Source organism: Budorcas taxicolor, chromosome 4, assembly GCF_023091745.1.
Source record: "Budorcas taxicolor isolate Tak-1 chromosome 4, Takin1.1, whole genome shotgun sequence".
In the NCBI taxonomy this organism is placed as follows: domain Eukaryota; kingdom Metazoa; phylum Chordata; class Mammalia; order Artiodactyla; family Bovidae; genus Budorcas; species Budorcas taxicolor.
Window position 1 is genome coordinate 11,481,918 of NC_068913.1, and position 14,972 is coordinate 11,496,889.

Consider the following 14,972-nt stretch of genomic DNA (forward strand, 5'->3'; position numbering starts at 1 on the left):
AGTATTAAGAGGAACTGAAATATAAAAAGTCAATTTTATTCTATGCACTAATAAAAACTGGTAATTCTGATAATAATGTACATCATTCTGTAGGCAATTAACAACAAATCCCTGGTTCTGACTCATTAGGAGAGAAGCTCCCCATACAGAGCAAGGAGACCCATCCCACTAAGGGCTGACAGAGCAGCTGAGCCGCAGAGTATCCTGCAAGGTGAAGAGACATGTATGTCTTCATTCTGCTGGGACGTAGATGGTGAGAAGTTCACTAAAGTCTCAGCTGGCCAAGAAGGGTAGTATATATAAATTACAGAGTTTTAAAGTTTAGTAGCCCTTCATTTAATATTCAACCTCCATCCTCAATTTCAGGCTTTATTAACATCTGATTGGGCTATAAATTATTGTTCTGAATTTTAACCATCATTCTTAGTCTGTTATTCCTGATTTGCAGCAAGGGGGCAATAAATAATAACCAAAAGTTTTTCACTCTGAAACCTTTCATTTTCTGGCTATCTTTGTCATGTTTTTTATCAACCCTTCCAACCTCCCCACCCCCAGAAACAGAACCTTGTTCTCCACCCAGGTAGGAATGCCTGGCTGGATGCCATCTGTGGACAAGTAGATACTACAAGTGTTCAAACAGCTTCATTCACTCACAAAATGCTAGTGTGAATATTTGTAATTATTATGGCCCATTATTATTACAGCCGCCAAACAATTTTCTACAAAATTGACACTTATACAAAATGCAAGTGTTAAATAAAGAAAAACATTCTAATAAATTTCAGAGGTAATATTACTTTTGTCTGGTTTGAGGTCTTGTTCCACTTAATCTTTCCTGCCTTGTAGCTTCCCTAAACCTAGTTCTGATCCAAACTGACTACTTTGCCAATTTCATATGCAACTATGAGATCTATTTCAGGTGAGGGGGTGTGGTGGGGGGGTCGGGGGAGGAGAAAAGCACTGACTACAAGTTGGGAAATTGTTCTAGTCCTAAGTCCTCCACAAATGGGAATATGATTTTTCTAGGTGCCTATGTCTGCATTTCCATTTTACAGATGTGAAAATGACCGTATACCAGCTCACAGGATCAATTTAAGAATTTCATGGATAAGTAATTGTAGCAGTGCTTTGTAAACTACGTATAGCATTGCACAAAAAGACCAAACTACTGCAGTTATAAAGTCGTTTGTAATTTTCATGTGATGCTTATGTAAGAAATCATATTCTCTATAAAAGTATTTCACACTTTTAGAAAAACTCAATTGAATAGGATAGTCAGGTATGGTATGGTTCATTATTTTTACTGTTTAGTTAAAAACTTCTTTATTTTCATTTCTCTTATTAAAAGCTGCCTGAAAATTTATTAGCACATTCTACCGTCTAAGTATACAAGACATAATTGTGCTAGACATATTTCAGGGTGCCTATCCACTCGTAACTTCTAAGAGAAACGACCCAGTTCTCCGTCCCAGGGGACATTTTTGTTCACACTGGTATCACATATATCCCCTTTCTTGGTGAATGAACCAAGTGTTAGAGTTTCGCTAATTGACAGCAAATTATGACTTTTCTATCTCAGCTCAAATACGTGATTTGGGCTCAGACTTTGTCTCAGTAATTTGATCTCAGAATAGATTCTGATAACTAAAACAATTTAGTAATAGTAATACAAATTACTAAGAGAAGTCTAAGACAGGTAGAAAAAGCTGACAAATTTGTGGCATCCAAAGGAGCCTTTCGATCACCCACAGGGATAGTCCCCTTTTTCAGCTAAGATCAACTTCTATATCACTTTATTTAAAAAGTCAATCTGATAATCAGGGAAAGGGGATTCTCTTTGTGGGACTCAGAATGTGTATAAAAGACCTGTAAGTTTATGCAGGAACTTCTTATAATCTCCAGTTACAATGGTCAGAGCTGCAAAAACTCTTCAGGCCCTATTGAGGAGGTTACCTGTTGGGGAGGTAAAATATGGTAAATGGTACCTTCAGAAGTTATGAAACAGGCTTAGTTCAGCTTATCTCTAGGGAACAAGTATCCTAAATAACCAACAAAACAAATGACATGACTCAGCCTTACCTTTACAACAAAAATAGTCTCTTTACTGAAAAGAGATGGATTATATAACTATCCTCTATAAAGATGAACAAACAGAAAAAAAAAAACTGAATAAGCTGTAAAAAAACAAAACTTTAGGCACAGAGAGGTACGTTTTATTTCACTACCAACAACTGCTTTCAACAGTTGTCTGACTGAAATTAGCTTTACCTTTTTAATTATAATGCCTGAATTCTGGACAGAGATATATAATTTCTAGAACTTCTAACTGCTATCTGCTTCTTGTGAGGCACAGGCTGATAAAATTGATCATTGATATTTAATCAGTTTCATAAGCTATAGATTATCTTATATTGTAAATGGGGCCTGAACTTTTCAGAGTGAATATTTCTACAGTTCAATTGGCTCTTTGAAAATGATTTTCTTGTGACCAAATGGGAAGAAAACCTCTGCTACCTGGTAATTTCTATGACTTGCTCTAATACACAGAATCTTAACTGCTACTTAGTTATGGAGAGAGGTTTATAGTTTTCTGTGTCCTGGAGTAGAGAAATAAAAATAGTAGTTCAAAGATTCTTATCTAGGGAAATATACTTCTAACAAAAATAACTTGTGTTTTCTTCTTAGTTTTCAAGCCACTTTGGCTTCCTCTCTTTCTTGAACAAAATCATTAACACAATTGAAATATTTTTCTAGAACTGCCATATGATCCAGCAATCCCACTCCTGGGCATATATCTGGAGAAAGCCATAATTCAAAAAGATATATGCTTCCTAATGTTCAATGCAGCACCATTTACAATAGCCAAGACATGGAAGCAACCTAAAAATCCATCAGCAGAGGAATGAGCAAAGACGTGGTACGTACATACAATGGAATATTACTCAGCCATAAAAAGCAACAAAACTGTGCCATATGCAGAGATATGGATGGACCTAGAGACAGTCACACAGAGTGAAGTAAGTCAGAGAGAGAAAAATATTATATATTAAGGCGTATATATAAAATCTAGAAAAATGTCACAGATGAACTTCTTCGCAAAGCAGAAATAGAGACACAGAGATAGAGAACAAACGTATGGATATAAATGGAAGAAGGGGAGGGTGGGATGGATTCAGACACTGGGACTGACGTATATATACCCTACTATGTATAAAACAGGCAACTAATGAGAACCAACCGCATAGCACAGGGAACTCTACTCAGTGCTCTGAAGTAACCGAAATGGGAAGGAAATCAAACAAAGAGGGGGTTTATGTGTATACATAACTAATTTACTTTGCTGTACAGCAGAAACTAACACAACATTGTAAAGCAACTATACTCCAATTAAAAAAAAAGAAACTGCAAAAATATTTTTCAGTTTTTTTTTTTACTTAAAACTATTCAAATATTTTAAAAATATTTTTAAACTTAAAAAGCATTATAGTCAAGGAACTTCTTGAAGGGAGTTTGGTTCCACCTTTAAAAAAAACCCAGAAATTTTGAGTCTTTTCCAAAAGTTTTTCAATGAAAAGGAACATAAAAAGAAACTGACGTTAATATATTTTTTAAAATGTCTTCGTTCACAAGCATTTAAAACCAATTGTGTTAAAGAGAAAAATTTCTTACCTCTGATACCCTGGTTTGCAGGAGAAATTGGTTTGGTGGTTTCTACTACATAATCCAATATGCCTTGTGTTATTTCACTGTTACCTTGAAGTTTAGTTTCCAACAAAACCTTCTTTCTCTTTTTTTTCTGTCCTTCAATGGGAACTTCATGCAACAAAATCTTGGATGAGAAAAACAACATTAAGAGAATGTTTAAAATAAAATTTACTTGCCCTAAAATATAGCCAGCCATCTTTCTTAACCATTCTTTCAGCCTAGCTGCATATTAGAATAACACGAACCCTTTCAGAACAGTATCAATGTGCAGCTTCATCTCAGACCTAGTAAATCGGAATGTCAGAGGAGTGAGGTCGTGGTACTGGAAGTTTTAAACTTCCCCAGGTGATTTAAAGTGTAGCCAGGACTGAGAACCAGTAAGCCACAGCACTGCTGAATGGTAGCCTCCTCAGAATCCTTGCAATATCCTTTAATAGGTTTCAGATAACTGACCTTAAAAAGGCAATTAAAGCAGAACACCCAGAGATGCAGGTTCAGTCCCCGGGTCGGGAAGATCCCCTGGAGAAGAGAATGGCAAACCCATCCAGTATTCTTTCCTGGGATATCCCATGGACAGAGAAGCCTGGTGGTCTACAGCCCATGGGGTCACCAGCCCATGGGGTCACAAAGAGTTGGACAGGACTGAGCGGCTATGCATGCGTACAGAGAAGTTAATTGAAATTAGATTAGACTAGAAGTATTTTATGATGCTGGAATCTGCTGCATAGTAAAGATAGAAATCTGCTTTGGGCTTTTCTTTTTTTGAGTCTCAGTCATGTTTATTAATACTAATAATGTACTCAAGACTTCAGAGAAGTAACTTAATTGCCTAAAACAATTAAAGGTAAAGATATTTTTTAATGAACTGTTAAAAACAGAGTTTTGAAAAATAACCATGAATAAAATTTAGACTGGAATTTTGCAATTTTTTTTGCAAGCCATTCCAGAAACTCTAGTAAAAACCAAACTCTCATAAATTATATATGCAAAACTCAAATAAGTAACTTTTACTATCTAAGAATTTATCCATATCAATGAATAGAAAAAACTGTCAAAATACATGCAGCAGAAAAAAAAGACATGGTGATGGGAAGAGCTCTACAATCATAAATTCTAGCTTGTCAATATCTAGGTTATCAATAAGAATTTACAGGCTATGGTAAGACTTTAACTGTGAATGAAAATGATAATGGAGAATGACATTCACTGGTAGAAAATCAAATGTTAGTCAGCTGTGCTTACTTCATATGACTTAGCTCTGTATTCCCGAGAATTGAGACTGGCAGCATTCTTCGGCCGAATAACAGCAACGTATGCATCCTCTATGTTTTCTGGATTTCCCATTGCTTTATAAAAACAAAGAAATCCCTTGAAAGATTAAAGGAGACATAATCATGAGAACAATTAACAAAATGTTGGTTTTTCTGTCTTAGAAATACGTACTATATAAAAAGCAACTCAGAGGTGATTGATCACATCTCACCACTAGTAAACCTCTACGCATAATTTAAGATACCTTGTAGTCTTTGTTTCCTTTCCTATTAAAGGTAGACTTTTTTTTTTAATAGGGATATATACTTTCATAGGTCTTAACAGATTCTTAATTAAGAATCTGCCTTTGGACCTGTAAAAAAGGTGATACAATTATAAAATGTCTTATAAACACTAAGTAAAATGCCTTGAAATAGTGATTCAGAATAGTATCCATAAATTCCAAAAGTGAATGTCATATTGTTAAGTTTGGAAGCTAGAAATAGGTAGCTGCCATTGACATTCTTTCTAGAATATTTATAAAGAATTTTGATAAACTAAAAGATAGTTTATGACCAACCTAGATAGCATATTGAAAAGCAGAGACATGACTTTGCCAACAAAGGTCCATCTAGTCAAGGCTATGGTTTTTCCAGTGGTTATGTATGGATGTGAGAGATGGACTGTGAAGAAAGCTGAGCACCGAAGAATTGATGCTTTTGAACTGTGGTGTTGGAGAAGACTCTTGAGAGTCCCTTGGACTGCAAGGAGATCCAACCAGTCCATCCTAAAGGAGATCAGTCCTGGGTGTTCATTGGAAGGAGTGATGCTGAAGCTGAAACTCCAATACTTTGGCCACCTCATGCGAAGAGTTTACTCACTGGAAAAGACCCTGATGCTGGGAGGGATTGGGGGCAGGAGGAGAAGGGGACGACAGAGGATGAGATGGCTAGATGGCATCACCGACTCGGACATGGGTTTGGGTGGACTCTGGGAGTTGGAGATGGACAGGGAGGCCTAGTGTGCTGCGATTCATGGGGTCTCAAAGAGTCGGACACAACTGAACTGAACTGAAAGGATAGTTTATAATTTTCTTTGGAGATGCCTATCACAGACACAAAAACATTAAATCAGTTGATAAAAGCTTTCTGATATCGACTTACAAATGTTCTTCACTTCCATTATCAATTCTGTAGATAATTTAAAAATTTGCTTCCAAACATATATATGTATATATATGTATGTATATATATGCTTGGAAGCAAATACACACACACACACACACACACACACATACATATACATATGCACACTTTTCCCCCAGACTAATTTTAAGTCTCCACTGGGCAATTTCCAACAAGTAATTAAAGCTCAAGCACTTTCTTGGCTGTTCAATAGTCCCATCTCCTCATTAAGTGCTCTTATAAAGTTTTCTTTTCATGGGTGGACTAATTTTTCTTTTTCATGGGTTTCCCCAGTGGCTCAGATGGTAAAGAATCCACTTCCGATGCAGGAAACCTGGGTTCCATCCCCGAGTTGGGAAGATCCCATGGAGGAGGGCATGGCAATCCACTCCAGTATTCTTGCCTGGAGAATACCCATGGTGGGCGACAGTTCATGGGGATGCAAAGAGTCAGACACGACTGAGCGACTGCACACACAGACTAAAATACATCTCTTTGCACTGAATATATTTTATTAAAAATTTCCCTCTCATTTATAAGCCAGTAAATTTTGAGAAGAACATCAAGCAAGGAGTTGCTTTCCTGGCCATGGTAAGATGAACCTTCTTCAGTTTTTTAAAAAGTCCATTAGGCATTAAAATGATCTGTTTATATTTAATAATTTCCTTATTTGCTCAAACTCTCAGAAAAAAAGAGCTCATTTTCAAGAAAGGTTTCGAATGTCATCTGAGAGGAGATAGAGGACTTTATTGTTTTCTCAACTGCAAAATAAAGTCATTTTAAAATCTTTAATTCACTTCTTTACATAATAACAAAAAATCTTTAATTTACTCCTTTCCACTGCCTTAAAACTAGAAAATTTCCCTAAAAAGAATGCTTTTAAAATTCAGTAACTTTTGACATTTTAAGTAAACACTAACTACAATTTTTTAAAATGAAAATTATTGTACAAAAATGTTAAATTATTTTAATCTATAAATTATTTAATAAAACTTTAAATTATAAGATTTATAAATTATAAAAATTTTTAGGTTATAAAAATTTTCACTAATTTAGATCCAGACAAACTATAGATAACAGAGAAATTACAATAAAACATTAGATTTGGGACATTTCATTTTGTGAAAAGTTTTGAAGACATGCATGCTCACTCTATACCTTGTGGGATTTTTTTTTCAGTTCAGTTTTTTCATAAGACCATCTTAAAACCCACCTCATGCAACAGAACTTCCTATTAGTAAAAAAGATGAGACTTTTTTCTTCTCAGAATTTCAATTTAGCACTTAGTTTCACCTCAGATTAACAATGACTTCAAGATATAAAACCTAATAAGTTTTAAAATGTATGCCTGCCTCTTTGAATACTGACAGTCCCCAAAAAAAGGACACTGTATAACATATATGGCACAATTACAGAAACCCTTTTTCCATTAAGCATCTAAAATGAGAAATCAAGTAATTCTTAGTTTTCTAAACACGCTTTAAAGCTAATTAATTAAACTGCTGGTCACTTCATGTTACGAAAAAAATCTACTGGCAAAGTGCTTTATTTCCTAGTACTTCTTACTTATCTAGAATATTTAGTATTGCACAGGACACTGAATTTTTAAAAGATAATCAAATGTGATACAATAAAAAGAAATGAATATTTGAAATATACATACTTCCAGTGACATGAAAGAAGAAAACAAAGGCTTAAGTTAGGAAAAGAACAAAGGCTACTAGTATTTGAAGACAAAAATGCTAAGGCAGAATCACAGGCAAAAGGATTCAAAGAAAGTAATTTGAGCTAAAAATAACAGAAAAAAGGTATAACTAGTTTGTAATGTGTTTAGAGTGAATTTTAGATAAGCCTTCAAGTGACTAAGAATAGGAAGAATGAGGCATTTTGTTCACAAATCATTCTATTTTGGGAAATGCTTAGGTATAAGTGATACTGTGTTGCCTGACTAATGATGCCTTACAAATAAGTGAAGAGGTTCTCATTTGGCCGTGATACCTACCAGGGATCATTTGAAAACATATGGGCATTTCTTGTCACTATGACTGGGTGAAAAATGGGGTGAACAGATGCCATGTAGTCCTCATGGGGCAGGTCCTGTTGAACAAACTGCCAATAATGTTGTTAATAACAAACGTTTACTATATAGAGTACAGATGGCCAAATTTAATGAAATAAATTTATTTAGGCCATGCCACAAGACGTGCACTATGTTAGTTCCCTGACTAGGGATTGAAACTGGGACCTAGGCAATGAATGCACAATCTGAATTAACCACTGGACTGCCACAGAATCCCCCAGATGGACAAACTTTCAAAGTATTTTTGCAGTGCAGAAAAAGAGAAGATTCAGTACATGAATATAGGTATTGTAAATTTAGTTACCAGAAGTCAAAACTGACAAGATGACTTGTGTGTGCAGCTGCTCAGTCCTGTCGGACTCTGAGGCCCCACTGATTGTAGCCCGTCAGGCTCCTCTGTCCATGGGCTTCTCCAGGCAAGAATACTGGAGTGGGTTGCCATTTCCTACTCCAGACAAGATGATTTACCAGTTTGCAAAGTACATGCTAACATAAATTAGCAACAATGATCAGAAAGTGTACTTTATGAATTAAAAACGAAAAAAATGGAACATTATCTTAGGGCTCTGTAGGATGTTCCTGATTCCCTCTCCTCCATCCTTAAGCAAAGTTTCTCAACTTTTTAAAACAATATGAATAATTACCACCACTTACAATGATACATCCTAGATACTGTGCTAAGGGCTTTACATGCATTAAGTCATTTTATTCTTCCCCAAACCTGACGACGTAGGTATTATTATTGTTATCTCCATTTTACAGAAGAAAAAACCGAGGCAGAGTAGCTAAGTTACCGGTCACTCCTCTACTCTCATTAAACGATTTATATTTTAAAGCATTACAGCATTAGAGACGAGAGATGGCAACTAAATGTCAGTAAGAATTTCCCTCCAAGGATAGGCTGACCAAAAAATTTCATCCCTTTGCCACTCAAATTGGCTTACAGTAATAAAAAGAGAGGAAATAATAATAAAGCAAAATAGAAGACATTCATTGGTGCTATTTCTAGTTTGCTCTGTTCCTGTCCTTTCAACCAGTTCTACCAAACATTCAGTTCAGTTCAGTTCAGTCGCTCAGTCGTGTCCGGTTCTCTGCGACCCCATGAATCGTAGCAACCAGGCCTCCCTGTCCATCACCAACTCCCGGAGTTCACTCAGACTCATGTCCATCGAGTCCGTGATGCCATCCAGCCATCTCATCCCCTGTCGTCCCCTTCTCCTCCTGCCCCCAATCCCTCCCAGCATCAGAGTCTTTTTCAGAGTTTCAGCTTTAGCATCATTCCTTCCAAAGAACACCCAGGACTGATCTCCTTTAGAATGGACTGGTTGGATCTCCTTGCAGTCCAAGGGACTCTCAAGTCTTCTCCAGCACCACAGTTCAAAAGCATCAATTCTTCGGCGCTCAGCTTTCTTCACAGTCCAACTCTCACATCCATACATGACTACTGGAAAAATCAGAGCCTTGACTAGACGGACCTTTGTTGGCAAAGTAATGTCTCTGCTTTCGAATATGCTATCTAGGTTGGTCATAACTTTCCTTCCAGGGAGTAAGTGTCTTTTAATTTCATGGCTGCAGTCACCATCTGCAGTGATTTTGGAGCCCCTCAAAATAAAGTCTGACACTGTCTCCACTGCTTCCCCATCTATTTCCCATGAAGTGATGGGACCAGATGCCATGATCTTCGTTTTCTCAATGTTGAGCTTTAAGCCAACTTTTTAGGTAATATCAAAAAGCATCACTGGTAATTTTCAAGTACTTTCTTTCTGTTAAGTCACATTCTATTCTGTAAGATATGTAATAATCTTCAAATAACTTTTGAAGGCAATTATACTAAATCTGACTAACAGAGAAGGAACTAATGAATTCCTACAGTGCACATCAGGTATATTTAAGGAGGTAATTTGGGGGAGCATGATTTCATCCGTAGTATATCCAAATATACTTTATATCAAGGGCTACTGTGGTTCCACAACCCAGTTCGAAGGGAAAAATAACCAATACACTAACATGGGATTAAGTCTAAAAGACCATAAAATATTTGATTTTCTGTTGTTATGAAAACATTTTCGAGCTTTTGACATTTTCTCCCAAATAAATAAGGACATCAAAACAGTTAAGACATGATGCTGAAGGAAGCACCGGCAAGGAAACTGAACTTTAAAAACCTCTCCATGAGTGAGATACTTTAAAAACCTCTCCATGAGTGAGATGGGAATGGAGGTGAAATCCGGAGTCAGGTCAGCTAGATGAAAGCTAAAAACACCACGGAGAAACAAGCAAAGAAAGACAGCCAAAAGCCTTAAAAGATGCAGAGAAGGACAGAGAGGAGGGACGAGCTGCTGTCAATCGCTTCTCCTGAAGTGACAAAAGTAAACACTTCCTAGGTTTTTCCTCGGCCACCACCACCCATCAGCGCCCATTACCAGAAGAGGGCGGGCACGCCTCTTGGCACCGAGATGCCACCCAAAAAGTGTCTTTGGCTTCTCTGTAACTACTTATAAGAAATGAAGTCCTTGCCTGGATGTAGACAGTTCGGCCTCCCACCTCTCCGTCTCTCTCGTTGGAGTCTGGATCGTCCTCCTCCTCGTCTCACTCGTGCTGGGGGCCGAGCGCCTCCCGGGCCGCTACATTCAGCTCCGTGGGTGGGACAGTCACCTGGGGGCGGGGGCGGGGGCCCTTCACAGCTTTCTCATTCCGCCTTCCCTTCGCTTTCCCAGCGGCCAGGCCCAACTTCCTGTGACAGGAAAACACTCGGTCGCCAGCTGAAGCCGCCGGGCGAGTACGGCCGCGAGCCACTCCGGCAACTCGAGAGATCCGGTCTCTGGGATTGGAGAGCCTCTTGTCTACCAGCTCTTTACTGGCCTCTGCTCGCCTCTGAGCTCTGCGCCATACACGCTTCACGTGCTCTCTAAATTAGGGGATTCCAGGTCTTCAAAGGTCTTAGCTTTCCATCCCGCAGCTACCGGGGCGAGGAAATCGCTTCCGGGTTCACACCCCTTGAAGCCTCGCGGTTGGCGGGGAAGAGCTTCCGGGGCGGCGGCTGAGGTGCTGCCGTTCCTGCCGCTTCTCGCTGGGGCTGCCGGCTGTCTGGGGCTGGTGGCGAGCGGCTCGGGGACGGGGTGGTGGCGGCTGCGGGTGCGCCAGCAGCTGAGCCGGAGGCGGGGGAGGGGAGGAGGACGGCCCGTGCTGCGCGCGCGCGCGCTCCAGGCTGGAGCCTGAGCCGGACTTGACCGCGAGGCGGAGGCGAGAGCCACCGCCCCCTCTTCCCCTCCCCCGAGTAAGGCGGCGCGGCGGCCAGAGAGGGATGGGGGGCGCCCGCCCAGTCTGAGCCTCGCCGCAGGCGCCTCCAGCTCCCGCTGCGTCCCCGCGGCCCTCCAGTGCGCACTCGCGGCCCCAGCAGTCTCTGCCAGGCGGGCGCGTCCGAGCCGGCGAGGAGGGGGCGCACTCGGAGAAGGGGCGTCCCCCCGGGTGGGTGGGGCGCAGAGAGTACCTGAGGTCACCGGCTCGGCGGGAGAGACAGGGGCGCCACGGCGGTGGCAGAACTGCAGAGCTGCAGGGTCCACCCGACCCCTACCCTCAGCCCGGGAAGGAACCGTAAGTCTCATCCTCGCCGTGCGGGTCTTTTTGAGGCGGTTTCTACCCATTCTGAGCTCCGAGTTCAGCGCTACCTAGTTCACGCCCTCCCGGGACTCTTACAGATGCCATCTCCCTTCTCTTCTGGAGGATTGTCTGTTCCCGTCTCTGAACAGGCAACATCCTCTGTCTGCCTCATATGAGCTTTTCTGTCAGCGAATTTGCAAGCCTCGGTGTCTCTGTGGCGCGTCCCAGCCTCATCTGGATGCATCTCCTTGTCCCTCCGTCCTCAAAGGATCTGTGCCCTCCCTCTTTTTCTGTGTGTACCCCGGACCTCACAGCCTCCCCCGCCCATCCTCTGAGACGTGGAAAGCCACGGGTTCGTCCGTTCTGGAGAGCTCGAGAGTCTGGAGCGGGTGGATGGATGAAAGCGTTCTGGAGGGCTATGATGGGTGGGGATAATAGCTCCAGTGAACCTTTATTTTTGCAGCTTCTGCCACCACACAAAAACGGGCCGCTCCCCTGGACCTCCATTCCTCTCCTCTCCTGTATATATAAGCTGTTTTCTGTATGTGACTGTTTGAGTCGCAGGAAATTGGAATTAGAGCTGTAATTAAGCATCTCCAGAGAAGGTTTGGAGAATTAGTCTCACAAACTGTATTCACACGAAGTGGCATATTGAACAATCTTGTATTGAAATGAAGACCTGTTCCAGGGGAGACTTACTAGTAGCTCTGAGAAATCAGTATGAAAAACGGAAGTCTCATATTTTCAAATGTGTTTTGGTTAGCTTTTGATAATTTTAGTGTTTTGGATTTACATTTAATTCTTAAAGTGTGTGTGATGTGAAAACCTTTGTACTGGAAGGTTTTGTTTTCTTAGTAAAGGAAAAAAGTAGCTAAAGTGATTTTTGATCACGTCATATTATATTTGTCAAGATGTTATTTGAAATCCTTAATTCCACAGAGATCTTTTTGAATTTGGTTTGGCTCAACCACCTACGGATGTTACACACCATTGTGCCTGTCACCTTCCTGTTTCTTAAAGAAAAAAAAGAATTAACCGTAAATATCGTCAACGTGTATTTACAGATTTTGAACTAAGCATTTTTTTCCTCGTTAAAATTTGGTTTGCTTTTTTTAAATTGCCACTGCAGAACTTTCCAGAAATTAGCCTTAAGAATAACTGTAACGCTGTCAGTATCTGGACAATAATTAGGCGACTTCATGTAGTTTATACTTTTCAAGGCATTGTAGAAAGCAAAAGATAATTTAAGAATGATTTTCCTCCGTGTATTGCAGGCTCTCTGTTACTATCCTTTAAATTAATTCTCTAATGTAGACTGGTAGCTTTGGTGTGTGGTTTTTTTTTCTTTTTTTTTTTCTGAAAACATTGTCATTTTGTTCAGAAAGGTAAATGTATTTAACAGTGATTTTTTTGTTTGTTTGTTCTCAGAACCTCCCAGCAGTTGATTTGAGGCTATTACTTGATTTGTAACTGCACACTGTTCACAGATTTTAGTTTGAAGTAGGCTTAAGAGATGTAGCTCCAGCTGTCTCTCTGGAAATGTACTTTCCTGGCATGTTTCAGAAGCCAAGCACCGCACAGAGTCAAATGTATTATTAAGGATGTGGTTTTTACTTTAGTAAAATGGGAAATAACTTAAAAGCTTTTTTTAAAAAGTCTGTTGACCTCTATTACCTCTGGACTTAGAGTGGAGAAGATAGGGCTGTATTTCCACATTATGCTTTTTCCCCCGTCCATTGCACTGGGAATTTTGAGTTTTCAATGTGAAAGTGTTCCCGAACCATGCTGCCTGTGCCATAAGTGTGGGCTGTAACAGGTGGCTGCTGAGACATGGGAGAGAAATTTTGGTTGCTACTCTTTTATACTCCTATAGGAGCACTACCTACTTTTGAGAGAGTTGGGGGTTTTTTTGTTTCCTTCTCTGGGGTGTGCATTTGAACTTGTGAAAGTGAAATATGTGTATTTACAACTGACTTGTAGGTAAAAGCTTAAACTAATTTTCATATATAAATAGATGGAAAAACCATGATTTAAGTTTATCTGATTCTCCTTCAATGGAAGTTAGGAAAGATTCCTCAGTGTTTTGGGTACTTTTTCCCATTTGGGGATGCATAGTTAATTAGATGAAATTTAAAAATATTTATAATATTGAACTTTATGTATGACACATTTGCCAAAACGTATTTGAGAGTGACTCCATCACTGTTAAAAAGACCAGTCTGAGAGGAGTTTCTGTGCATGGTCTTAAAATGCTTAGGTATTTTGTTTTCTTTCTCAAAGTGTGATTTACTCAGACAATAGTATTGGTAATTTGGGGATTCTTTATTTTTCAGACAACCTCAGATTACCTCTTTTTTTTTTTTTTTCAGAAAACTAATTTTCATATTCACTTCATTTCAGTAACCTTTATTAAATGCTTACTCTGTGTACCAGGCTCTGTGTTAGATTCTGAGACTCCAAGGATAAGTAAATTAAGATTCCTTTCCTTATTGAATTTGCCATTCTGTATATTTAACTCTTGACTTTATCCATATGCCTTTACAGACATCTCTAATACTTTTTTAAGTCACTTGACCATATTTCAGGATTGTTTGACTTCCTTTCTATGAGAATTAACACAGTAAAGGCCATTTATTGAGTGTTTAATTCACACTGACCACCATGTATTTAGTTATTACATGATTTCATTTGATTCTTATTACTTTCCTAAGAAACACTTTATCTCCATTTAAAAACCACACAGATTCTGGTTTATAGTAATGCTGAATATTGTTTTATTTGTTATACGCTAGAAAAGATTTGACATTAAGGGAAAAGACTTGTAATATAGTTGAAAGTGATCTGACTTTTTGCGACTCCATGGACTATCTAGTGTATAGCCCATGAAATTCTCCAGGCCAGAATACTGGAATGGGTAGCTTTTCCCTTCTTCAGGAGAGCTTCCCAATCCAGGGATCGAACCCATGTCTCCTGCATTGCAGGCAGATTCTTTACCGGTTGAGCCACAAGGGAAGTCCTTGTTATATAGTTATGTATAAACTTGTTATATAGTTATAACCATTTAATTTTTTTCCTGTAGATAAAACAATTTTTAAAGTTGAAGTAAAGTTGATTTACAATGTGTTAATTACTGCTGTATGACCATGTGATTC

At 39.2% G+C, this 14,972-nt stretch overlaps 2 protein-coding genes across 2 annotated transcripts in view; one reads left to right on the plus strand and one right to left on the minus strand.

Annotated features, from left to right (window-relative positions):
• Nucleotides 1–5,049, minus strand: part of KRIT1 (KRIT1 ankyrin repeat containing) — a 33,012-nt gene extending 27,963 nt beyond the window's left edge. The window contains exons 1-2 of the mRNA XM_052638637.1: nucleotides 4,948–5,049; nucleotides 3,670–3,829 (exon numbers count right to left, since the gene is read on the minus strand). Of these exons, the coding sequence (XP_052494597.1) occupies nucleotides 3,670–3,829; nucleotides 4,948–5,049 (262 nt within the window). The remainder of the gene's footprint in view (nucleotides 1–3,669; nucleotides 3,830–4,947) is intronic.
• Nucleotides 5,050–11,712: 6,663 nt separating this feature from the next.
• The window catches only part of ANKIB1 (ankyrin repeat and IBR domain containing 1), a 153,062-nt gene continuing 149,802 nt past the window's right edge, over nucleotides 11,713–14,972 (plus strand). Inside the window, exon 1 of the mRNA XM_052638783.1 lies at nucleotides 11,713–11,814. The gene's annotated coding sequence lies outside the window, so the exon portion shown is untranslated. The remainder of the gene's footprint in view (nucleotides 11,815–14,972) is intronic.